The following is a 24,651-nucleotide window of genomic DNA, read 5'->3' as shown; positions in this document are numbered from 1 at the left end:
AAAAAGGATCATTAACACCTCAACTGTTTTTTTACCAAGCCTGTGGAAGGCTCCTGCTGCTGTTGATAATCACGGTAACCCTCAGGGTAGCAGGGGCAAAGGGGTGGGTAATTCACCAGAAAATGGTATTCACTGATTTGGATTATGTGCACCACTGCTCCTCTCCATTCATGTGCTTAATTAAGAGCTGACTAGTACAAAATAAATGAAACTGCAATTCTTCATTGGAACTATCTGGGGAGTAACAGAAATTTTGCAGGGAGGAGGGGTATATGCCAGAAAAACCGCATTACTCTCTATTATATTTCTCTTCTAGACTTTGTGTTAATGTCACATCTGATTCTGAAGGGGCAAAGACTTATGAGTCCAAAAGACATCTTATTGAAATGGTGATACAGGAGAAGGGCGGGGGGGTGGGGGGAGTATAGTTTTACCTTCTTGTTATCAAAGGAGAAATAAAGGCCAGGAGCTGTGACCAACATAAGATAGCTAGTCTAAGGCGCAACTCCAGTCATGCCAGGGAAAACCTCAGAAGGACTGCAGAACTATAGCTGGCTCCATCTGATTCACAACATTATTTCATATCATTCAAAAGTTCCTGTAAAAGCCTTTCTAGTGACCAGCTGGTTGATTGCCTGGGGGTTATTTCCATTTGTTCAGTCCCTCAGGTAGAGAAAATGGAATTGCTTTCTTTTGGTTCAAGTAGGCAGGTCTGGATGGAGGGAATTGAACTTCGTTCACAAAAGGTGCCAGAATCCACAGTCTTTAAAAAATACACATAAAGTTAGAGTAACGAGTCAAGGTTCCGGTTTCTCAAGCTCATGCTTCCTCAACTCCGTCTCCACCTCAAGGTAACAGCCAGGATACTCTTGTTAACTAGTTAAGACAGGTGAAGAGAAATCCTTGGTGGGGTCTATAATTCCCACAATCCTTTTGATTACACTTTCCCCATAAGCTTAAAAATAAAAAAACAGGAACTCAAGGTTTATTTTAAATTACCAAAGTCCCTGAAGTAGAGGACTAGTTTATTTTTAGTATTAAAGTGACGAACAATAGTTCTCATTATTCTGACTTATCCTTTTTCAAACTCACTTGCTCAGAAAGTTGCAAACCCATACAGTTTCTAATAAGTCCCACTAACCATTAAGAAAGGACTTATAACAATAAAAGTTATGTGCACATGGAAAACCAGAGTAGAAAAATGCCATTCAGAGGTGTAATACAAAGAGAAATAAGACTTTCTGGGATTTAAATATTTCATGTCCATGATTCAGGAATGCTTCTGTTGGGAGCTGTGAAATCAAAGTGAGAAAACTTTGGTATCCAAACTGGATGTTTGGGTTCTCTCCCATGCCATTTTGGGCTAGGCCTGAGGAGGAGGAAGAAATTCTCAATTCCAGATCAGTCGCCAGTCTCAGGGTCAGGAGTGAGGACTAAGTACAAACATACTCAAGGTCTGACCTTGAAAGGCAGCGGGACAACCTGGGAAACTACTCACTTGAGTCAGGCCAGCTGTGAAGAGCCAGGTCAGCCCTATCGCAGGCAGGGCCTTTATGCTAGAGACCCTCACAAGAATAGGCATTTTAAGTGAGAGGCTGACATAGCTAGAGTTATGTGACTTAAAAGGTTGTAACCCACAAGGATGGAAGTAACAGCCCTTAACACTATGCTTCAGATAATCAACATGACTCCACTTAGAGGGCAGCAGGACTAAGTAACTTCCTAATAACTGAGGTTAGGCAGGATCTTAGGTCATAACTCATAGAAGAAGCGAAGGTTCTACTGTATAAAATCCAGGTACAGTATAGATCCAAGAGGCTTGGACCCTTAGAGAGTGTGGCAGAACACATGGTCTTCAAAGATCTGCTTCTCTTTTGCTGGGAAGGTCTTGTCACATATTGGACAATTCAAACTAAGGGTCTGCAGGTGCTGCTCCAAGGCCAAGTCGTGATCAAAACCATCATCAACAAAGTCTGATTTGCAGATGGGGCATTTCTTGATGGAGAGCTGGGAGGAAGAACAAAGAGGTCAGTCTGAATGCCACGTATACATGGCAGAGACCGTGTCTGACTTTCTACTGTATCCTCAGCACCTAGCATACTGCTCGGCAGATGGTAGGTGATCAAGAAACAGAAGATGAATGAGCAAATTCACATTTGGAGACACTCACTAGGGCTTTCCCTAACCCCAGGACTGGAAGGAAGCACTGGGTATACCTCGTTTGCCTGCTTCATCTCTCCTCCCCAGTCCTGCTACCAGACTCTACTTGCAGGTAGAGATCTTGAACAGAACAATGATGGATAAACTGTGCTTTTCTCTCTCCACCCAAACAGGCTCTCTTAGCTCTTGGCACTGACCAAATTTATCTTGCTGACTTAGGAGTTATCACAATGAAACAGTCTCCCTATAGTTCTCCCCTGAACTGGATGGAGCAGGAAGGGAAATTTTCTCAAAGCTTTGATGTGGGCAATCTCATGAATCAAATACTTACCAGGCTTGGGGCAGAACTTTCTTGGATACCTGAGGGTAATAAAAAAGATTTCATTCAATGAAAAAGTATCTATGCACTAGAATGCATTCTCCAGCTGTGTTCTAGCAGCTATTTTCTTTAACCCTCATCATTCCTCTTCTGATTCTTTAGCTCTCATACATATCATCTATTTTGACAGAGGGGATCTAAGTCAATGAGGGAAAAGAGGAAAAAATAATGAAGTGGCATTTTCAGTGGCTATTATATAATCAGAAAAAACAATAAACCTATTTTCAGTGTGGAGAAAATGAGATTTTAATGAAAACAGTACCAATTTAACAAGAAAATAGTCTGAGAATAGATTTTAAGACCAAATGCACATGAAGTCATTTTTTAAATGAAATGCTTAAAAATAGTTTTAAGGAAAAATAAACTCGTACCACTGTATTGCAAAGATGTGATTGTAACTGTTAAAAAATATGACTGCTTTAAATTGTCCCTAAAAAGCAAATGAGGTCTCATGTTGCTTTTGGAGACAAAAAAGCAGGAAAGTTCCCTGTGTGGCAAGGACATCTGACCCCAGGTCCATAAATGACAAGACGGGCTGTCACCACCCCCACCACCCCCCGCCGCATTTCCTGTCCTCCAAACCACCCAGAGGTCTCTGTGGAGCACACCCCTGCTACCCCTGGTCAGGCCATGGGGGTGGCTGCCTCACCGCCCATCCTGGGCAGCAGAGCCCGCCTCTTGTGCTTCCATTTCCAAATCTTAATTAGCTTCCTTGGCTCTGTGTATATCTTCTGCACAGAGACATTTCTCTGATTTATATATTTGGAATATAGCCACGGGACTCAATTTGTGTCTGCTGCCTCTAGGCGAATGATCTGATTTGCGACTTCTAGATTCAGATTTATTTCTCAATTAACACTTCTTGCCTGGCAATCTTTCTGTTGGGTACTCAGCTTCTGCCCAGCAAGTCTTAACAATGAGGCTGGTCTTAATTAGCATCTCAGATAAAAAAAATTTAGTGGGGGAATGGAATGCAGGCAGGGGCTTCCCAGCTCGAATGGCAAAGTTCTTACCAGAATATGGGTTTCCAAAGACAAGTCCTGGGTCTTGTCTTGTACCTCCTTGACTCGAAGTGGGCACTTGATGTGACAAAGAGTCACAGTTCAGGTAACTCAGCAGACTGCTGTTCTCTCTCTTCAAAAACTAAGGATAGAGTATTCACAGAGATATGTTGAAAGACAACAACAAAGAATGGCCACAAGGAACTGGCCACGGATGCTCATTACAGGTAGCTGTCAATTAACAATGTGGCGCCAGCAAAGTCCAAGAAGTGATAAACCGTTATTCTTCAAAAGGGAAGCAGCATCCCCAATATGCCAAAGATATGAGGTCTTTTTTTTTTTTTAAGATTTTTTGATGTGGACAATTTTTTCAAAGTCTTTATTGAATTTGTTATAAACACTGCTTCTGTTTTGTTTTTTTGGCCACGAGGCATGTAGGGTCTTAGCTCCCCAACCAGGGATTGAACCTGAAACCCTTGCACTGGAAAGTAAGGTCTTAACCACTGGACCACCAGGGAAGTCCCAAAATCTAAGTATTCATATCTGAATTTAAATATATACAGGATTTTATTTAGATCAATGCAAAAAGGAATTTACAATCTTTAAACACACACCAACTGAAGCGGGTATAGAAGCTGTGTGGATATGTGAGGGCGGCAGGAGCTATATTAAGACTAAAACTGTTGTACATTATTGAGAGCAGAATGCTTCTTTTAGTCCCCTTCCTAGAACAATTTTCTTACACATTGTGAATGTTCTTCTGATATAATTTTCCCCTCTTCATGTTTTATCCCATCAAATGGATATGCTAACAGAGTGAGAGGGAGGAAGGAAGAGAGGGAGGGAATGCAAGGAAGAATGTAAGCAATCAAGCTGCAAGGCAGACACGTGACATTTAAAGTTCTCAGAAGAAAGAAAACTAGTAAACTTCTTAACCTCTTAAGGGGGCTTTACTTTAGTTCTTAACAAAGCTTCCAAGTATCAGATGTTTTTCTTATTGTAAGTGGTGTGAATTCCTCCTTTCCCATCTTCTGCACACCCCTCCCCAAAGGCCCACCCATGTTATCGACTATTTCAAAGTCAAGGTACTTAAGTAAATTAAGAGGATGAGAATGACAGGACCAGAAATAGACCCCAAAGTCCTTCTGCAAAACTGAAGCACATTGGCATAAATGATACAATCAAAGGTAGGATGATGACTGAAGGCACAGCCCAGAAGCGTTATGGAGAGGGAGGGAATGCGAGATGAAGAATGGCTGGGGGTATAGAGCAGAGGAGGAGCCAGAATGCATGGACACCTGCTCTTTGATGCTAGCAAGTATGTGAGAATGGCTTCAAGTTCCATCTTTTTATTTGTTGCCATCATCGTCAATCAATTAATACTGTGTTTAGCACAGAGCAGAAAATACTGGTTGGATGAACAAATGAACTGATGAATGAGTGAATTCACAGTATTTCGGGGGGGCCTACCATGGGTCCAGCACTGGTACAGATCATCACTTCTGTTCCTAGTTTGGCAGCAGAGAAAAAGAAAAATGTTGTGCAGAAAGAAAGGGGTCCCTTGGCTAAATAGCATAAAAACGACGTAGGATATTATTCCCTAAATACAATACTTTCGATAGCTGTAGAGTTAAAAGCAAAAATAGTAACTTAGATCTTCATCAAGGCTGCTCCTTTCAAGTTGACTACTGCCATGCCAAGCACGTTTCAGTTACAGAACAAAGAGTAGGTTTTGCGGTAGATTAGGAAACCAGATAAAATGTACTCTTTGTTTAGGGAAACTGTTTCATCCAATGTCCCAGAAAGAGCTCTTTTAACTTTTTATGTTATCATCACATCTCTGGGTCATCCTTCTCCTTCCCTTTAAAACTCTTTTACACACTTACATCATTTTCTTTTTCTATGTTCTCTTTCTCTCTCTGTAGAACATTACATATTATCTTGTTCTCACTCAGTCTTTTTGACAGGTCCTTGTTCTGGTCCTATCAAAAAAAAAAAAAAAGTTAGGAATAGGATCACATATCGTAGTCTGGATCTGAGTGAGGTGGGGTACAACAAGGAGATAGAAGAGGATCTGGTTTCCAAAGTGGTGGGACTGAGGTTGGGGGGAAGGGGCCGGGGGGGGACGAGTGGTGCCATGGAGGGGATGCAGACTTACAGAAAAGTGACTTAACAAAATGCCTGAAGGCCTGGGCTGGCATCAAGATGCCCATTTCTTTTGGTTTAGCTGGCGGTAAGGGACCAAAGAGAGTTAGCTTGGGGGAAACCTCAAGACTGACTTATCAGAATGAGGGAAGGAAACCCCACCCAACCATGGACACAATCATCTCTGTCTTGAATGAACACCTCACTGAATGCACAGTGAAGCACTGAGTTAGGCTGGTGAGACTCCCAATGTGAGGACAGGCATGTGGATTCCAGTTATGAGGAAGAAGGAACCCTGGATGGCATTTATCGAAGGCTACAAGGAACCCAGACTGGGGTCTTGGGCTTTCTAGTACGATGGGTTCACCTGACTAGTTTCATGGACCCGAAAGTCATAGGCATGCTTCAGTGCTTCCCGTCTCCTGCCTACATACGTATACATGCGCATACCTCACAGAAACACTTAAGCTAATCTTACTAGTTGTGGGTTTTTTTTTTTTTTTTTCCAAGATTTTTTATTTGAATGCTGGTGCCCAAAATGCTGTGCGCTTCTAGCCGACCCTGAGGAAGTAATGCCAGAGGGGGCTACCCGATGACAGTGCTGACTGGAGGCTCCTGGCTCCCCATCCCCATTGGCTCCTGCTGGCTCTTCTGGTCCTGCTTCACTTCCTCAAAAGGCAGAAATAAGAAAGGACTATCTGAGTCCACACAGCAACCCACTCAATGGTTACAAAAACCTTCCCTGAGACCCATGGCTAAGCTGAGGCTATTTCCAGGGATCCCCAGACTGGTTTCTGGCCGCATACTCCATCCCTCCTCTTTTTAGCAGAAGGATAAATCTCTCTCCCTAACAAGGTTGTAAAATCCTAGTCCCGGAACCACAAACCTTCATAGCCCTTGCCTCCTGGGCCCCACATCTCTGTCACCTACCCGTGTGGCAGCCCTGAGTTGCCTGATCTGTTTGTGGAGACGTTGGCACTCTTTGTACTTCTCTAAGAAACAGGCTTTCCCGGCCTCTACTTTTGCCTTTAGACGCTCCACCTCTTGTGCTAACTGCTCCTCCACTGCTGTTCTCTTGTTCCTAGGCTCCTGAAGCATAAGATACGTGGTCCTCAGAGTTAGCGGCCTTTTGAATGCATGAGGGATAAAGAATGCTATCAGACAGCTGGGGAGCCCCTGGGCCTTGAAAAGTATTCCATGAAAACCAAGGAAACCCATATCTGCCACAAGGAGGTCCAAACCTTTGAATGGCTATAGATTATTTACAAACAACAGTAATTTCTTTGCCACATCAGAGGTCACAAACTCAAAAGTGCCAATAGGAGCCTGGCAAGTAATCTAATTGAATGAAGGAGCGGGATGATGCCATGAAACAGTGAGACTGCAGCCACGTGGGGCACACAAGACCCATCAAAAGGATCAGCAGTTACTCAGCTCCAGACACCACTGCTGCACAGGTATGTCGGCTCAAATGTTGCCACAGCCTCTGATCTTTCAAGAAGCTGGAAATACCATTTTTAAGCATTGATAAGCAAATCAATTTTTTGAAAGACACTATTTAGGACAAATAAAACATTTCTGTGGAATATACTTAATCTGTGAGTTGCTAATTTTCAAATTTTGTTGAATCTATTCTTGAGTACATCAAGCTAAAATACACAGTAACATACATAGTAGGTACTCAATCATTGATTGGACACTGACTGAATGAATGAATGATGCATGAATGATATGAGTTACATTCCCAATAACTGGATATTTTCCACACATTGGGATTTCTCAGGTCTTCACAACAGCTCAGAAAATGGGATTTCTAGCACTTGTTATCACAAGGCCTCTTCTATAACAATATATTACAGGAAATTATTAGTCAATTAGGCTTTCATCACTGGGTTGCATAGCTTAGAATAATGTATGACAATTGCTAACATTATATTAATATTAATTATAACAAAATTTGACTACTGTAATATTTTCTAATTTAGAGCTCATTTTATAATAATTAATATGTCTGCCCCCACAGTAACTCTTTGAAAAGGGGGCAGGGGTTATTCTGTGTGATTCCTTACCCAAGGCTCTATTTACTACAACCTGCCATGAAGTTTAACGCAGAATATTTCTCTGTCACTCATCACACATTAGAAATGCCCAGCTCTCCTAAATAGTTTGTAAAAGTCAGATTCTCTGTCCTTTTGGGTACAGAGAAAGAAGTCCAGAGGTAAATGCTACTCTCATCTGTCATTTACCCTATCACCTGAAAATAGGTTCTATCCTTTCCTTTCCTTAGGTGCCCTCCCACATGGCCATTCAAAGAGAGACATGCCGTTAACTCCTGTTGTTTCTTCGCTGCAGTAGTTTCTTTCTGCTTCATCTCCTCCACTGTCTGCTCGAGCTTCTTCCGGTGCTCCCTCTGCAGAAAAACAGATTCTGAGTACCACTGCTGGGAAAACCCACACACGCACATGCATAAGCACAAGCGTGCATGCACTGGGGAAGGGCCTGCTGAGCTAAGGAGCAAGAGAGGGAAAAGCAAATCTTCTCTTATTAGCTTCTGAGAAAAGCCGTGAGATGCCTCATTTTAGATGGCTTCCCCTGAGACCTTTCCCAGAGCCTGTGATACCCACATATACAAGAAAGAAAGAACAATGCATCTATCTTTTCACAAAGGTCAAAAAATATTATTTTCTTTCATGACTCTACCTGTTCAGTTAAACTGAGAAAGAGCTGGCCATTTTCCTCTTTCAGGTGCTCCAGCTGCTCTGTCTTGTCTTGAACTCCCTGAACAAGCTTCTCCATTTCTTTCCCTTGATTTGACAGCTGAGCCTAAAGCAAAAGAAGTGAATACAATCAAGATATAAAAGAAGGAAACCTGAACAGGAACAATGCTTTGAAATGTACAATAACATAAAAAGATGTGCTTTCCCCAGCAATTCCAACTCCCTATCAACTTCTGTGTTCTTCAGCTCTACCTTACACCTGCTAGAGAAGGGAAAGGCTACCCACTCCAGTATTCTTGCCTGGAGAATCCCCATGGACAGAGGAGCTTGGTGGACTTCAGTTCATCGGGATGCAAAGAGTCAGACACGACTGAGCAACCAAGCACCGCACCTTACACCTAGGAATCTAAGACTCAAATTGAGTAAAACTTGACAAAGTACCCTTGAAAGCCCCTCTCTAAGGCACAGCCTCCTAAAAATGAGAGCAGTTCTGCTTCTACCCGCTTATCCAGTCTTTTTAGTAAGATTTTGCTGGAACAGATTTTGTAGCTAAAAGAAAAAAATTAGAAAGGATATTGGGGGGGGTGGCGCTCAAGAATGGAAAATACACACTCTGAAATTTCAATCTGATGCTCTGAGAAGTCCACCATTAGGCACCCACTATAATGCACTGCATCTTCCTGGATCACCAGAGTGGAGTGGTGGTGAGGCTAAGAAAATCTACTTTGGCAAAGGTTTGGCATAACCTACCTGAAGCTGATCCACTCTGACTCCCATCTTCTCATTTTCTGAGGACATCTTCTGGTTTTGTTCTTTCAGTCTGTGGAGGTAAGAGATGACCAAATGAAAAATATGCTGATTCTAGCTGAGCTACCCCAGACCATAAATGATTTAAGGCTGCCTTGGCCCTCAGCCTGCAGAGTTATTTTAAAATCCACTAGTCTCTCCTTCAGTCCCGTTCTGGCTTCCTGACCTCAAACTGCAAGTGTTCACTACTTGAAACTAATACCTGAATTCAGGTCACTTGTCTTTACCATTTTGATTCTAATTCTCTAACCCAGACTCAAAGAGCTCATGAGTCAAAGAGGGAGAATCATACCTATCATTGTCCTAATAGGAAGACTGCAATAACAAATTCTAGAAATCTGATCTGACCTTGCCTAAGGGTGTTTATAATACAGCAGCTCCTCCCATTCAAGAATGAGACTCACTGAAGCAGCTCTAACTCCCAACACTCCTTCTGTTCTTTCATCGTCTGTTCCAACTTCTTATTGATGCTCTTCAGGGTTTCCAGCTCCTCCTATAGATTGAAATGCCAAAGGGACTGACCATTTCTAAGGCAGTGTTTAGTATCTCAGGCAGCCAACAAATATTTATCGAGCACTTATAATATGTCAAGCATATACACACAGATGTGAATGAAATATCCAAGTAAAAGGATTTTCATATTAAAATGTTCTTAATATGTTCTTTCCATATTAAAAATACATTTATCTTAAGAGTTTGGGATTAACATATATAGACTACTATATATAAAACAGATAACCAATAAGGGCCTATGTATATAGTACTGCTGCTGCTGCTAAGTCGCTTCAGTCGTGTCCGACTCTGTGCGACCCCATAGACAGCAGCGCACTAGGCTCCTCTGTCCCTGGGATTCTCCAGGCAAGAATACTGAAAGTGGGTTGCCATTTCCTTCTCCAATGCATGAAAGTGAAAAGTGAAAGTGAAGTCGCTCAGTCGTGCTTGACTCTTAGCAACCCCATGGACTGCAGCCTACCAGGCTCCTCTGTCCGTGGGATTTTCCAGGCAAGAGTACTGGAGTGGGTTGCCATTGCCTTCTTCAGTATATGGCACAGGGAACTATATTCAATATTTATAATAAACTATAAGGGAAAAGAATCTTAAAAACAGATATATATATGCATAATTAAATTACTTTGCTATACATTTGAAACTAATACAACATTGTAAATCAACTATATTTCAAATTTAAAAAAAAGAAAGGAAAAAATACATCTACCTTAATTTCTCTTCTAGTGGAGCTTATAATTTGTCCATTAACTCATTACACAAATATTTGCTTATAATTTGTCCATTAACTCATTACACAAATATTTAACGAGTGCCTATATACACCAGACCCTGTTCTGGCACTGTAGACACAGCAGTGGACAAAATAAAATTTCTTTTTTCCTAGAAAAGTGCTGTCCAATAAATTCAGGAAAGTCATTAAATATATAATTTTAAAAATTTAGCAGTCACATTAAAAAAGCAAAAAGAGATATTAAATTATTTTACTAATAGTATATATATTTAATCCAGTGTATCTAAAATATCATTTCAATACATAAACAATAAAAAAGAAACATCTAATATACTAAAATCTGTGCCAGATACTAGTATAACAGAGTCAGATCACACGAATAAGTGGGTGCTGGACAGGAGCTATCACCCCCATTCACATTTAACAAGCACACATACCTGCTTCTTTTGGAGCGTGGCCTCCATGTCTGAGTTTTGCTTCTGGAGGCTGACACAGCTATCCTTCAGCTCCTGGTTTTCCTTGCAAAGCTCCTTGTTGTGCTGCTCAATTTCTTCCACCTCACCCTACAAAAGAACGTTCCATAAACATGTATTTGGCTTCTTATAGCTCAATGGATATTCAAGTCCTACTGACATGAAAAAGTCTCATATGCTGGGATGGTGAGGGTGTAGCTGATCCCCATTCACAGTAGTGACGTCTGTGTACCCCAAGTGGAAGCAATCCCTCAGTAGGTAGGGAAGGGAGAAGGGAAATGTGTCTACCATAAGCACTGAGCCTGCCATTACCAAGAAAGAAAAGACAAGAAAATCAAGCCACAAAAAGTTAAAAGGGGAAATGACAGAAGACTGTAATTTTTTTTCATGCAAATACTTTATTTCTCCTATCAGACTCAGTTCTGAGAGACCGGAATAGGGTTTTAACAGATTCTTCATTACATCCCTAGTGTCCACCAGAGTGCTGGAGGGAACTAGATGTCCTGTTAAATAACTGAGTAAGTAAATGAATCTAACTGAAAGATACAAACGAGAATATCTGCTGTGTCTCTCCTCAAAGGAGCTTATAAAATTTACTGTAGTGATAAGATGTATACATGACAAAAATTAAGTAACTGGGAAAGTTAAGGGAATAACTGAATGCCAAGTGAGTTACAGACGTTTTAGAGAAAGGAAAGATCACTTATTGTTATGATTCTTATCAACATTCTGAAGTCATTCCCTTCTGATGGGTTTGAATGGGACTGTGTAAAAATTTCACAACAGTATCTGTTAGACATTCAATAAACGCTTATTGACTAAAATGCTACCCTACCCTGGAACTGCTACTCTTAATGGCAGGAAGGAACTGAGATGAGATGCTTACAGACCTGAGTGGTAACAACCAGGATGTCCTCTTCATTTTCTGGACGGAACTGGAAAGGGATACTTGCTCCCCGGACCACCCCATCCTGATCCACATAGCAGAACTGGTAATACTCATCATCCTTGGGCAGGTAATAAGCTGGAAATAGAACATGATTTTTAACCCAAAATATTGCTTCCCTGGTGGCTCAGAGGTTAAACCATCTGCCTGCAATGCGGGAGACCCAGGGTCGATCCCTGGGTTGGGAAGATCCCCTGGAGAAGGAAATGGCAACCCACTCCAGTATTCTCGCCTGGATAATTCCATGGAGGGAGGAGCCTGGTGGGCTACAGTCCATGGGGTCGCAAAGAGTCGGACACAACTGAGTGATTTCACTTTGGGCTTCCCTGATAGCTCAGCTGGTAAAGAATCCGCCTGCAATGCGGGAGACCTGGATTTGATCCCTGGGTTGGGAAGATCCCCTGGAGAAGGGAAAGGCTACCCACTCCAGTATTCTGGCATGGAGAATTCCATGGACTGTATAGTCTACGGGGTCGCAAAGAGTTGGACACGACTGAGCGGCTTCACTCACTCAAGGTCTATTCAGAAAACTAAAAATCTAGAAGTCTTTTATCTACCCCAGAAGGCTCTAGCTCAAGAGAATTAATGAGTCTTGGTTGCTTTTTTAAATACCTTTGATCTAGTATTTTTCTCACCTTTGAACTGGACTTCCTGCTGTTTGGCTGATTCACTGTTTAGGTCAATGGGCAAAGTAACCCACATGAAGGTGTAGTACTCGCGGGTTGTCTTCCATCCAACCTGCAATGACAAGAGGATCTTGTTCAGCATCTGAAAGTGCTCAGATTTAGGCTCTGTCTTCTGAATATGCACCTTTCATTATTTTTAAATTATAGTAGAATAAGTTCTTTATCAAAAGATCTACCCACAATGGATCAAATCTTTTTGACTTATGATAAGTGCATATACAATTAAAAATTGGTATGCATGCACATATACCAGTTACTCATAAATTACTCATCTTAGAAGGAAACAAAAACTGGCCACTCAATACCCAGGATAAGAGTGCCAAATATTGTATCTCCAAGTCAGATACAGTACTGAGAATGATTGGGGAAAAAAGTTGTGGGATTGTGGGCTTTGATTCTGCTATCTTCTTACAATGGTATACTTGGAACTTCTTAATCAAGAAGCACTTCTGATCTGCCCTCTCTATTGGTTTGTCCTCTCCTGTGTCCAATTCAGTCTTGTCACCTATACCAACCTGGTTACATCACTGCCTTTAAAAATGGCTTTTTAAAATAATGTGTGTGTTGGGGCTGGATGAGTAATAGAGTTCTTAGATTAGGAGGCACCAGATAACTAAGTCCAGTTTGTATGATTTTCTTGCTCCGGTGTTTTTCTTAATATATGTTTACTGAAGGCGTTTTGGTGATAAAGATTAAAAAAATAATCTGGTAGTCATAAAGGCCTCTTCCAGGTATGAAATGTAGTAAGTCATAAGATAAAAGGATACTGTAAAATTTGCCTCAGAGCAGAAAGCTGGCTAAGTGGGAAATATTCTCACCAAGTGTGAAAAGGGGTAAAAGATGCTCAAATCATATCTGGAAGATAAGTGCATACCAGAGAATAGAGAGGGAGTCACTGTGTCTTCAAGGGGTGAACACTCAGCAAATAAGAAGCAAAATGACATTTATTGCCATATTCTGACTCTGCCTGAGCCCAGGGGGAAGAAAAGAAACTAAAAATAAATTCTATTTTTATATAGTAAGGAATCAGAGCATGGTTGAAAAGGCCATAAGCTCATCAGAACATACTGTGGCATGTTTTAGTGTCTCATTAATACACACCCCATTGCTGTGAGCACCTCTGAGCCACTGCAGCCTGCGGAGGAACAGGAAGCAGGAATTTTATGGAGTCTTCATTCACATCCTGGAGCTTAATGCACTGTGACCAAAATATCATCTGGGAAGGCCTAAGAATTACTACTGCCTTGGAACAAGGAAGCAACTACCAGTCACCTGAGCTTTCTGTCCTCGGCTCCTCCATCTCAGGAGTCCTCGTCCCAGCCTGCCTCTTGTGGTAAGACCATGGAACATGGCATAAGAGCCCAGGTAAAGGAGAGTATGGATCACAGGGCTCTATGTTGAAGGAAGAAAACCTGACTCCCAACCACTTTAGCTTTTATCATTGGTGGTAGCCTTCACTCTATGGAGAAGATGGAGCATGCTGCACATGCAGAAACATTTTGTGAAGGCCCCGTGGGTGCCAGGAACCAGAGGTGTTAGGGCAGATGAGGAGCAGAGGAACAGGATTAAGACTACACTGCAAGAACATCAGGAACAGTTTAGAAGTGAGCTAGGAAGGACAGGCATTGAAAAGCAGAGATATTACTCTGCTGACAAAGGTTCGTATAGTCAAGGCTATGGTCTTCCCAGTGGTCACGTACAGTTGTGAGAGCTGGATCATAAAGAAGGCAGAACGCCAAAGTATTGATGCCTTTGAACTGTGGTGCCTGAGAAGACTTCTGAAAGTCCCTTGGATAGCAAGGAGTTCAAATCAGTCAATCTTAAGGGAGATCAACCCTGAATATTCACTGGCAGGACTGATGCTAAAGCTGAAGCTCCAGTATTTTGGTCATCTGATGTGAACATTTGACTCATTGGAAAAGTCCCTGATGCTGGGAAAGAATAAGGGCAGAAGGAGAAGAGGGCATCAGAGGATGAGATAGTTGGATGGCATCACTGATGCAATGAACATGAACTTGGGCAAACTCTGGGAGATGATGAGGGACAGGGAGCCCTGGTGTGCTGCAGTCCATGGGGATGCAGAGTCGCACACAACTGGATGAGTAAAGGACAAACGAAGGACAAAACTTTACATTCAGCCCTAATTCTCTAATTTACGATCTGTTGTTTAAAGGAACTCAGCAGAATAGAGGAAGCAAAGCAGAGTCAAACAGAGGTCTCCAAACAGGGAGACCTTGGGAAAATCACCATCTTGAGTATATTCATTTTATTCATCGGTGCACAAGTAATAAAACTGCTTACCTCAGGGGCTGCTGTGCTGTGAGGATTAAATTAGGAAACACACACCTACACACACACACTAAAAAAAAAAAGAAGGAAGGAAAGAAAACCCCATCAAAGACCGAGCACATCCTATGTTCTCAAAAAGTTTGTGTTCTCTCTTTATTACTCTTAAAATTTTCTTTCAGGCTTTAGTAGTGGTGATTGGTGGTTCAGATGCTAAGTTGTGTCTGACTCTTGTGATCCTGTAGACTGTAGCCTGTCAGGCTCCTCTGTCCATGGGATTCTCCAGGCAAGAATACTGGAGTGGATTGCCATTTCCTTCCCCAGGGGATGTTCCCGACCCAGGAATTGAACCCAGGTCTCCTGCATTGCAGGTAGATGATTTACCAACTGAGCTATGAAGGAATCCCTTCAGGCTTTAGGGTAGGTGGCAAATCAATAGCTTTTAGGGAATTCCCTGGTGGTCTGGTGGTTAGGACTCTGCACTTTCATTGTCAGGGCCTGGGTTCAATCCCTGGTCAGGGAACTAAGATCCCTGCAAACTGAGTGGCACAGCCAAAAAAATATGATCTAAAAAAATACAAACAATGCTTTTAAACCTTTGTTTTTAAAAAGTATAATCCTTCATTTGGTTTAGAGTGACATCCTCGCTGGAAGTTGCTAAGGCTTGGGAATTATAAACAATCAGCCTGAGCAAAATGGAAAAAAAAAGTTAGATTACCTCTGAGAAGCTGTAAGTAATTTTTAATCATTCTTTTTTTCAATTATATATACCTGTACTGTTCAATATGCTAGCCACTAGCTAGCATATTGAAGCTACTTAAATTAAAATTAAATAAAACTTAAAATTTAGTTACTCAGTCACACTAGCTACACTTTAAGTGCCATTAGCCACAAGTGGCTAGAGCTTACTATATTGGACACCGAAGCAGCCAGTATAGCTCCTTCCTAGAAATTCTATTTGTCAGTGTTAATCATAGAAAGTTCTACTGGACAGCTTAGATGCATATGGGGGAGAAAAAAAACAGCTGCCATCTTCTTTCCAAGACAGAAAACATCCTGCTGAGTCAGGTTTCTGGCAGGACACCTTTAGTCTAACGGGCCAATGTCCTGCAGTCTCAGGAGCTGTCATGACACTTGCCAGTGTCCCTCTGCGTGTCCACCATCCCCACCTCTAAACACCAGCCTTGTTACCTCCAGCTTCCATCACGCTTTCACTTAGCTTGAAATTCCAAACAATTAAGAGAAGGAATTTGATGAGGGATGTGAATTAGCACCAGCTCCTACATACTGCAGTCAAGAATGATGTCTGATTTCAGGACGAACAGTGCTGGCAAACAAGCATATGACACACTGAGGTGTCAAAACAAAGGTCACTGCTGCTGGAACTCTGCAGTGTACATAATGTATGTTTGACCTTTATCTCCCATCTCTGGAAATAGGACAATTTGTCATTATGGTATGTGAGTAAATGAGTGAGTGTATGTGTCTGTGGCAGGGGGAATGTTAGAGACAGAGAGAGACATGGTGGGAAAGAAGGGGAAGTTTAGAGAATAAATTGACTATAATAAAAAAGTACCATTTCTGTACTTGCACTGACATGGTGATTAGACACTGGAAGAGGAAACCAAAGCTCATAAACTTTCTGTTCTTGGAAATCTTCACAAAGCAGCAAGACACACTTATTCAGGAACAAACTTCTTGGAGGCAGGGTATTAACTTTTCAACATCCTTTCCAGATTGGTAATACTCATATTAAAAAAAAATTAAACACTGTTCTAAGTAAGCAAGTGACAAAATTCACAGAAATTATGAAAGAGGCCATCCGCCCCAGGCAGGTCACAGATGAGTATTAATTTAAAACATATTTACATTTGGTCTTTGAAAGTGTAATAAAACTTGGGGACTGTAAGATTTGCTATCTTAATTTAGCTTAAGACTGAAATTAAAATTTGAGTCCTATAGCACTGTTGATGTGTGAAGGGGCAAGTGCTAGGGAGCTTAGGTCAGGATGTTAACACTGATCACACATATATGCAAAATGCTTATAATACAGAGACAGACACACACTCAGGTAACTAAGATTCACCTCTGGTTCCTAACCATTTGGTACTAAATTAACACTTACTCTAAAGATGCCAATCCAATCCTTTCGACGGGGCATGAAGTGCTGGGTGAGGGTGTAATAGCATGTGACGTCCCCTCCAGGGATGTAGAACTTCTCCACACTGTTAAAGATGACCTGAGAAAAATGACAGTGGTCCAGCAAGACAGCTGATGTGGGGGGGTCCTCTACTGTCTCTTCCATGGTAGGGGTCCTGTTAAGAGACATGGGATACAATAAGGCTCAAAAGGGTTGTCTGAAATGCCGGAAATTTCTGGGCTCTCAGCCAGGGAACATTCCGTTCAGGGCAAGTCAGGAAAAGCAAAAGCCTGACAAGTACTGAGATCACACAACTTGCTTTCTGTTTCACTATAAGCCACTTTGCATTCACAACTTCCTATGCTCTAAGAATTTTCTGAGACTATCTTTGACCTCTTCACCACAGGCATCACCATCCTCATTATATCCTTATCCTCTGCTCATAGCTATTTTTATCCCTTTCTTCTACATGTCTTAAGTAAGGCAGCCTAGAGGTAAATGCCCTGAGCTGGGAACTGTAAGACTTAGATTCTAGATTTTTTATCCCAACAAGCCCTGTGACTTTTGGAATGTCAATTTCTCTAGATTTCAGCTTCTCTATTCAATTCCATTCATCCTATAATTATCAGATCCTTCTTAATATTAAAGCCCTCTGCTAGGGGCTGGGAATGAGTGCAGAAAGATAGGCATAAGAGAAGGAGATTATCCGACATGCAGTGGTGACCAGCACAGTTTCAGAAATCAAAATGCTGGAGTTCAAATTCCAGCTTCACCACCTATAAAATGCATGCCCTTGGGTAATTTATTTAACTGGACTCTGTGCATGTTTCCTCATCTGTAAAATGGGGCTGATAACATCTACCTCATTCTTTGTGTGTATGTGTGAGCATTAACTGAAATATAGGTATACCTTGAAGATATTGAAGGTTCAGTTTCAGACCATCTCAATAAAGCACATACTGAATAAAAGTGAGTCACACAATTTTTTTTGGTTTCCCGGTACATATAAAAATTCTGTTTACATTATAATCTATTAAGTGCTCAGTAACATTATGTCTAAAAAAATCAATGTACATACCTTAATTAAAAATATTTTATTGTTAAAAAGTGCCAAAAGCAACATCAAAGATGACTGATCACAGATCACCATGATAAATATAAAAATAATGAAAAAGTCTGAAGTATTGGAAGAATTATCAAAATGAGACATGAGTAAGCAAATGCAGATAGAAAAATGGCACTAACAGACTTCCTTAAGATATGGTTGCCACAAACTTTCAATTTGGTAAAAAAATGTCAAAAGTATCTGTGAAACAAACTAGGTATGCCTATAATAGACAGTGCTAACTGCTGCTGCTAAGTCGCTTCAGTGGTGTCCGACTCTGTGCGACCCCAGAGACGGCAGCCTACCAGGCTCCCCCGTCCCTGGGACTCTCCAGGCAAGAACACTGGAGTGGGTTGCCATTTCCTTCTCCAATGCATGAAAGTGAAAAGTGAAAGTGAAGTCGCTCAGTTGTGTGTGACTCTTAGCGACCCCATGGACTGCAGTCAAGTCCTTAAATTAGTACCTGTCATAGAGTAGGCAATTCAGACAAAGTAAGAGTTGACTCATTGGAAAAGACTCTGATGCTGGGAGGGATCGGGGGCAGGAGGAGAAGGGGACGACCCAGGATGAGATGGCTGGATGGCATCACGGGCTGGATGGCATCACGGACTCGATGGACATGAGTCTGAGTGAACTCCGGGAGATGGTGATGGACAGGGAGGCCTGGCGTGCTGCCATTCATGGGGTCGCAAAGAGTCGGACACAACTGAACGACTGAACTGAACTGAAAGGCATGTTTAATTGCTAAGTTATGTCTAACTCTTTGTGATGCCATGAACTGTAGCCTGTCAAGCTCCTCTGTCCGTGGGATTTCCCAGGCAAGCATACTGGAGTGGGTTGCCACTTCCCTCTCCAGGGAATCGAACCTGTGTCTCCTGCTTGGCAGGCAGATTCTTTATCACTGAGGCAACTGGGAAGCTGCTAAAGTCATGTTGAGTGACAGAATAAAGTACTTGGACAAAGTCTGCATAAAGAGAGGACTTAACAGATGTGATTATTACTTTTGTGGGTTTTTTTTTTCTTTTCTGGCATACACTCTTTGCCCTCAAAAGGGTCGCAATCCGATATGGAGGTTAGATGTGAATTTAAGTGACTGCCAAATGGATAAATACATGCAAAACACTCCCAGGTTCAAAAGAGGGAGAGAGATGAAACTGGTTAGGAAAATAAAGAAAAGCTTTGAGCAGTGAGTGGAATCCTGAGTAAATCCTCAAAGAAGATTAGGGTTTTGACAAGTGTGTTGGGGGTGAGGAAACTTCAGATGAATGTAACAGCATGCATAAAAGAAAAGAAACAGAAAAATGCAGTCCATGTTTGGAGGACAGCAAGCAAGTTTGGATCTCTAAAAATGGAGACAGTAAGCTGATTTCACCTTTGGAGGTCATAGTACACATACAATGTGATCAAGGGTGGGGAACTATTGAAGAGAAAGAAACAATACATAAAAGAAACAAAGTCTTTAGCACTGTCAGGACCTGATACTTCCTGCCCTTCAAAAGTCACATGTCCTGTGTTCTAAATGCCTCCTTGGTCTAACATTTAGTGAGTCTATGTTACTCAACCCTCAGCTGTACTGGGAAATGAGAACAATACTGCAGCTCTACACAGCAGATGAAGAAAGAGCTGTACATATGCAAAAACGACATACCTTACAGATTCAGCTGCTAGAACATGTTGGAAGACTGTATACACACACATGCAAACACAACTTAAAAGAATAGTAAGTACAATAAACAAAAAACACAGTTGCTCTTCTGGCTCTGCCCCACCCACTTATTTCCTGGTTTTATTTTGAACTCTAAACAAACAGGCCTTCTCTTCCAGCTCCCCCAGAAATAAGTTTTTTCACAGAGAAGGCAAGAGGACTTTGAGGTACTCAACTGTCTGTCCTTGGGACTGAACTGAGGAGCTAAGAAATGTATTGGCTTTCTGGTTTGTGACACAGTTTGGCCACATCCTCAATGTCAAAACTCAGATCAGTTTTTCTAAGGAAAGGACAGCTTACATTCCAGTCTAGGCCAGCACTTGTTCCTCCTGATAAGCTGTGGCCTGCTGATCTGATGAATGCTGCAGGAGAATGGGCAGGGCGATTTTTCAGCTTGCCGACCCCTGTCTTTCCTAGTGGTCTTCAGTCCACTGAGGCCAGCATAGCCACTGGGTCCTAAGCTTGGAGCACCACTTATCTGAGCATGTAACTTGATCTGTGCTTTACCATGGATAATGATCAATACCTCCAGTAAGAGTGACTTCAGGCCCCATCTCTCAATTAACCTAAGTACCATCATATTCTCTGTTCTTTTCCTTCATAACACTATCTTAACTGTATATACAACACTAATGTTAGCCCATAGTAACCACTAACTAAGAACTCACAGAATAAATGAATGAATAAGATATGCATGTAACTCATCAAAAACTGAAAGGAAGGAACTTTGTAGGAAAACAATGGTGTGTATGATAGTGGCGCTAATTCTTGTCTTTAGCCCTGCTCCTAATTTGTTTGGTGTCTTTGGAGAAGCTGCTGTTTCTCAGTTTTCTCTTTTCTAAAATAGAATGAGGAGCAAGTTGCTGGTGGCTAAGTGGTTAGGATTCTGGGCTTTCACTGCTATGGCCGGGATTCAGTCTCTGGTTGGGGAACTGAGATCCTACAAGCCACACGATGTGGCCAAAAAAATAGAAAATAAAGTAGGGTAAAGAGATGAAAATCTCCAAGTGTTATGTCAGTTCTCGGTATAGCTGGTTCAGCGGGCAGAGCTGGTTCAAGTGGCATGGTGCCAAAAAAATAAAAGGCACAGATTTGATTTCCTTAAGGACCCATAAAATTCACACTCCATTACCTGCCTTCCACACACTCAAACTCTGGCATGCTGTTTTGCAAATGTATGCTACTCTGAAAGGCAGGACCAGTCAAGGGTAGGGGAGTTTGGTACTGCCTCTCTTTCTTTACTAGAAAACAAGCAATCTATAAGTTAGCTCAGAACAGAACACTGAAGAAATAACAGCATATGTACACAAAATGACATGACAGAGCTCAAGCTCTAAGGCTTGAGTATACAGCCAACGGAATCTTTGTTGTTCAATCACTAAGTCGTGTCTGATTCTTTGTGACCCCATGGGCTGCAGCACACCAGGCTTCCCTGTCCTTCACTATCTCCCAGAGTTTGCTCAAACTCATGTCCACTGAGTCAGTGATGCCATCCCACCATCTCATCCTGTCATCCCCTTCTCTTCCTGCCCTCAATCTTTCCCAGAGTCATCTTTTCCAGTGAGTCAGCTCTTTGCATCAGGTGGCCAAAGTACTGGAGCTTCAGCTTCAGTATCAGTCTTTCCAATGAATATTCATCATTTGATTTCCTTTAGGATTGACTGGTTTGATCTCCTTGAAGTCCAAGGGACTCAACTCTCAAGAGTCTTCTCCAGCACCACAATTTGAAAGTATCAATTATCTGGCGCTAAGCCTTCTTGATGGTCCAACTCTCATATCCAAACATGACTACTGGAAAAATCATAGCTTTGATTATACGAACCTTTGTCAACAAAGTGATGTCTCTGCTTTTTAATATGTTGTCTAGGTTTGCTATAGCTTTTATTCCAAGGAGCAAGCCTTAGATGGAACTCTGACATAGTTACTTGTTTTTTTCATCTCAGTTTCCGAAATGATTAAGGTTCTCAGAGGAGGAAGGTAATGTATTTTAAAATGAGTCTCCTGAACTGGCTCCTGGCTTCTAAGAAAACCTGACGCGTTTTCATCTAATGAGCATCTCAAGATCAATACACATCTCCTAGGACTGTTCGATGAGGGCACAGATTCTCTTATATTTCCCTGAAGAAAAGGAACAAAAAAGCCAGTTCTACTCCTGCTCTTTCTGAATGAATCTGTAAACCACACTGATAACACTTTTTAGCAAAAAAATTTAAAAATGTTTTAAACTTTCTGGTTAGGTTCTAACAATGCAAATATTCAACCAAATCATCTTACCAATTTTCCCAAAGAATTTTCCTCATTATGCTAAATCAGGAAGAATAACCTTATTTAAAAAAAAAACAACTAAAATTCTACCACACAAATGTCCAACATTTTTATGTTAGCCTTTTATACCAGTGGGCACATGTTTCATGATAAATGAAGACTATAGATAAATTTCCCTGGATTAGTTCACAGAAAGCAAATGCATCCGAAGCCCAGAGAGAAATGCTAATCAATTCTTCATTTGGGAATAGTTAAAAACAAAACACACATTCAACCCAATTCCTTCATCCTTCTGCTTACTTAACTTTCTAAACTACTAGCAATTAGCAAAATGGATGAACTGATTTGAATCTCATTCCCCCGGCCGTGGAAGAGATGATTCCACAAAACTACCCTTTAGAGCACACTGACAATAGCTATTACGGATGTGTAGATGGCCCTGAGATGGGGAGCAAAAGCAAAGATACATAATCACTTGTCCTCAGATTATTAGAGCCACTTGCTCTAATCCAAATTTTCCAAGTTCATTCTAGTTCCTTACCTAAAATCTTCGAGTGACTTAAGTAAATTTCATACCCCCAGGAGACTTTTAATACCTAATTCACTAATAATTCTTTGGATTTGTTACCCAGCTTATTCTAAGCAGCCTTCATCCCTTATACCACATCACTGTGCCAAAAGTACTAAGGAAAAATAGAGAAACAGTTCTGAGCAACCAGAAGAAACTGCAAAAAGCTCAATGTGTACTCAATCGCCATTTTCTTTCATTTTACTTTACTGAGATTTTATACTTTTTCTGTGAAGAGGGTGATCATGCTAACCCTTGAAGTGATAAGGGTAGTGACAGTGTTCGATGTGTAGCAGAAAGGGAACTAAGCTAGGAGCCAAGGGACCTGGGTCCATTAGTTCGCTACATTAGTTCGTTAGCTCTGAGATCTTGGCCAAGTCATACTACTTTTTAAACCTCAGTTTCCTCATCTGTAAAAATGCATGGATCAGGCAAGAACATCTCTAAGAAACTTTCCGGCTATAATGATGATCCCAAGTGAAGGAAGAAGGAAGTGAAGACAGAGTTTAACTGTCTTCGTATAAGAAAATGAGGAAGCATGGTATTATATTAATAAGCACAGTCAAAAATTTTGAAGAGCCCTATTTGTACTCTGACTCCAAAGTCTGCAGGATGTGTTAGTGTTGTGTAACTCTTACTACCCTTCTCAGAGTCCTTTCCACTCCACAGATGTCATTTCTGCAAAAGGGTAGACCTTCAGATAGAGGCCTTCTGAAAGCATCTGTGAAAGTGAGTCACCTGTATATTCCTTAATCATTAAGGATATTCCTTAATCATCTACATAATCTACAAAGGCCTACTGTATTAAAGTCTTTTGCTTTTAAAGGTTTTTGCAGTAGTGTAGTTGTTCTATAGCTTTTATATTATTCTACTCCCCTCCAACCATGGCTACTTGTTGGCTTACATCAGAAGCAAAGAATCCGAGGGATAGAGAAAAGTTTAAATGTCCAGGAGGGTTGCACTCAATAAATAAAAGTAGAAACATTAGCCCCCGAACTAAATTGGGGGGAGTATTGGGGAGGAAGGACTACAGGAGATGGATGGTAAAGAAGCAGGTCACCGCATTCCAGCTGCTCTCTCTTCTCAACTGTCTAGAACATCTCCAATTACAAACGGCAACTGAACGAAGGTAGCTTCAGTGATCAGGAAGGGGAAACTGAGACCCAAAGAGAAAGTAACTTGCCTAGGGTCACTGGGCAGGGTCCCGCTTCTGCCACCAAGCCGACCGCGATGACGATGACGTCAAGCACGGGAATTAAGGAGTCAGCATGACCTCGGCCGGCGAGGGGGGCATGACGCCGTGACTTCAAGACCCTCTCTCGGGTCAGAGGATTCCTTCTGTCCCAGGGACCGCCCACGCGGCCCCGGGCACTGAAGCCCTGCCCTCCTCGGCAGAAAACTGCCCGCAACCCTCCAAAGGCCGCGGAGAGGCTCCAGGGGGCCCATGACGTCACACCCACTTACGGTCACCCTAGAAAGATGAAAGGAGGTGAAAACCGAAACCAACCGCACATCCGCCAGCCCATGGCCCTTTCTCAGGACTGAAAGTGTGAAGTCGGAGAACTTGAGGGCCCAACTGTCCCTAATTGCCCACCTTCGCGCCAGAGACTCACCAAGGGCTACAGCCAGCGGCAACGCTACAGCAACAGGGCACAGAGGGGAACAGAGGCGGGGCTAAAAACCCAGAAGAGCTGTCCTGTCTGACCCCGCCCATCACGTCATAACGGTCAGCAAGTCCCGCCCTCACCGCGGTGCTTTACGGGACTTGTAGTGCTCAGGTGCATGAGTTCCAGAGTTTTCCGTCACCTTGTGTGTTCCGGAGCAGCAATCACATCCCGAAGGAGCTTATTTCTTCCCCTAGGACGAGACATTTACTTAAAAAAAAAAAAAAAATTTCCGTTTTGAATGAGAAAGCTCCATACATTTGAAGGGCCATTGAAAGATCATCTTTATTTTTCTCCTGCCTCCACAAAATACTTCATTAAGAGTCTTACAGATGAGAATGCCTTTGGCATTTAATCATGCCTC

General features: G+C 41.9%; 1 protein-coding gene across 2 annotated transcripts; it reads right to left on the bottom strand.

The window, feature by feature from the left end:
- Positions 1-984: 984 nt before the first annotated feature.
- Positions 985-24,347, bottom strand: CALCOCO2 (calcium binding and coiled-coil domain 2). Of its 2 annotated transcripts, none has more exons than XM_040245597.1 (13): positions 24,237-24,347; positions 16,966-17,155; positions 12,504-12,606; positions 11,813-11,946; positions 10,887-11,012; positions 9,614-9,702; positions 9,153-9,222; positions 8,386-8,508; positions 8,009-8,095; positions 5,427-5,522; positions 3,553-3,682; positions 2,492-2,520; positions 985-2,007 (listed from the first exon to the last, which is right to left on the bottom strand). In XM_040245597.1, the coding sequence occupies exons 1-13, from the start codon at positions 24,335-24,337 to the stop codon at positions 1,828-1,830; spliced, it is 1,458 nt and encodes a 485-aa protein (XP_040101531.1). In that variant the 5' UTR covers positions 24,338-24,347; the 3' UTR covers positions 985-1,827. The 2 variants fall into 2 exon arrangements, with proteins under 2 accessions (XP_040101531.1, XP_040101533.1); XM_040245599.1 differs by lacking the exon at positions 24,237-24,347 and adding an exon at positions 23,807-24,030.
- Positions 24,348-24,651: the final 304 nt, after the last annotated feature.

This window comes from Oryx dammah, unplaced genomic scaffold (assembly GCF_014754425.2).
Source record: "Oryx dammah isolate SB20612 unplaced genomic scaffold, SCBI_Odam_1.1 HiC_scaffold_8, whole genome shotgun sequence".
Taxonomy (NCBI): domain Eukaryota; kingdom Metazoa; phylum Chordata; class Mammalia; order Artiodactyla; family Bovidae; genus Oryx; species Oryx dammah.
Note: the sequence above shows the minus strand (reverse complement) of the source record. Positions and strands in the feature narration are given on the sequence as shown.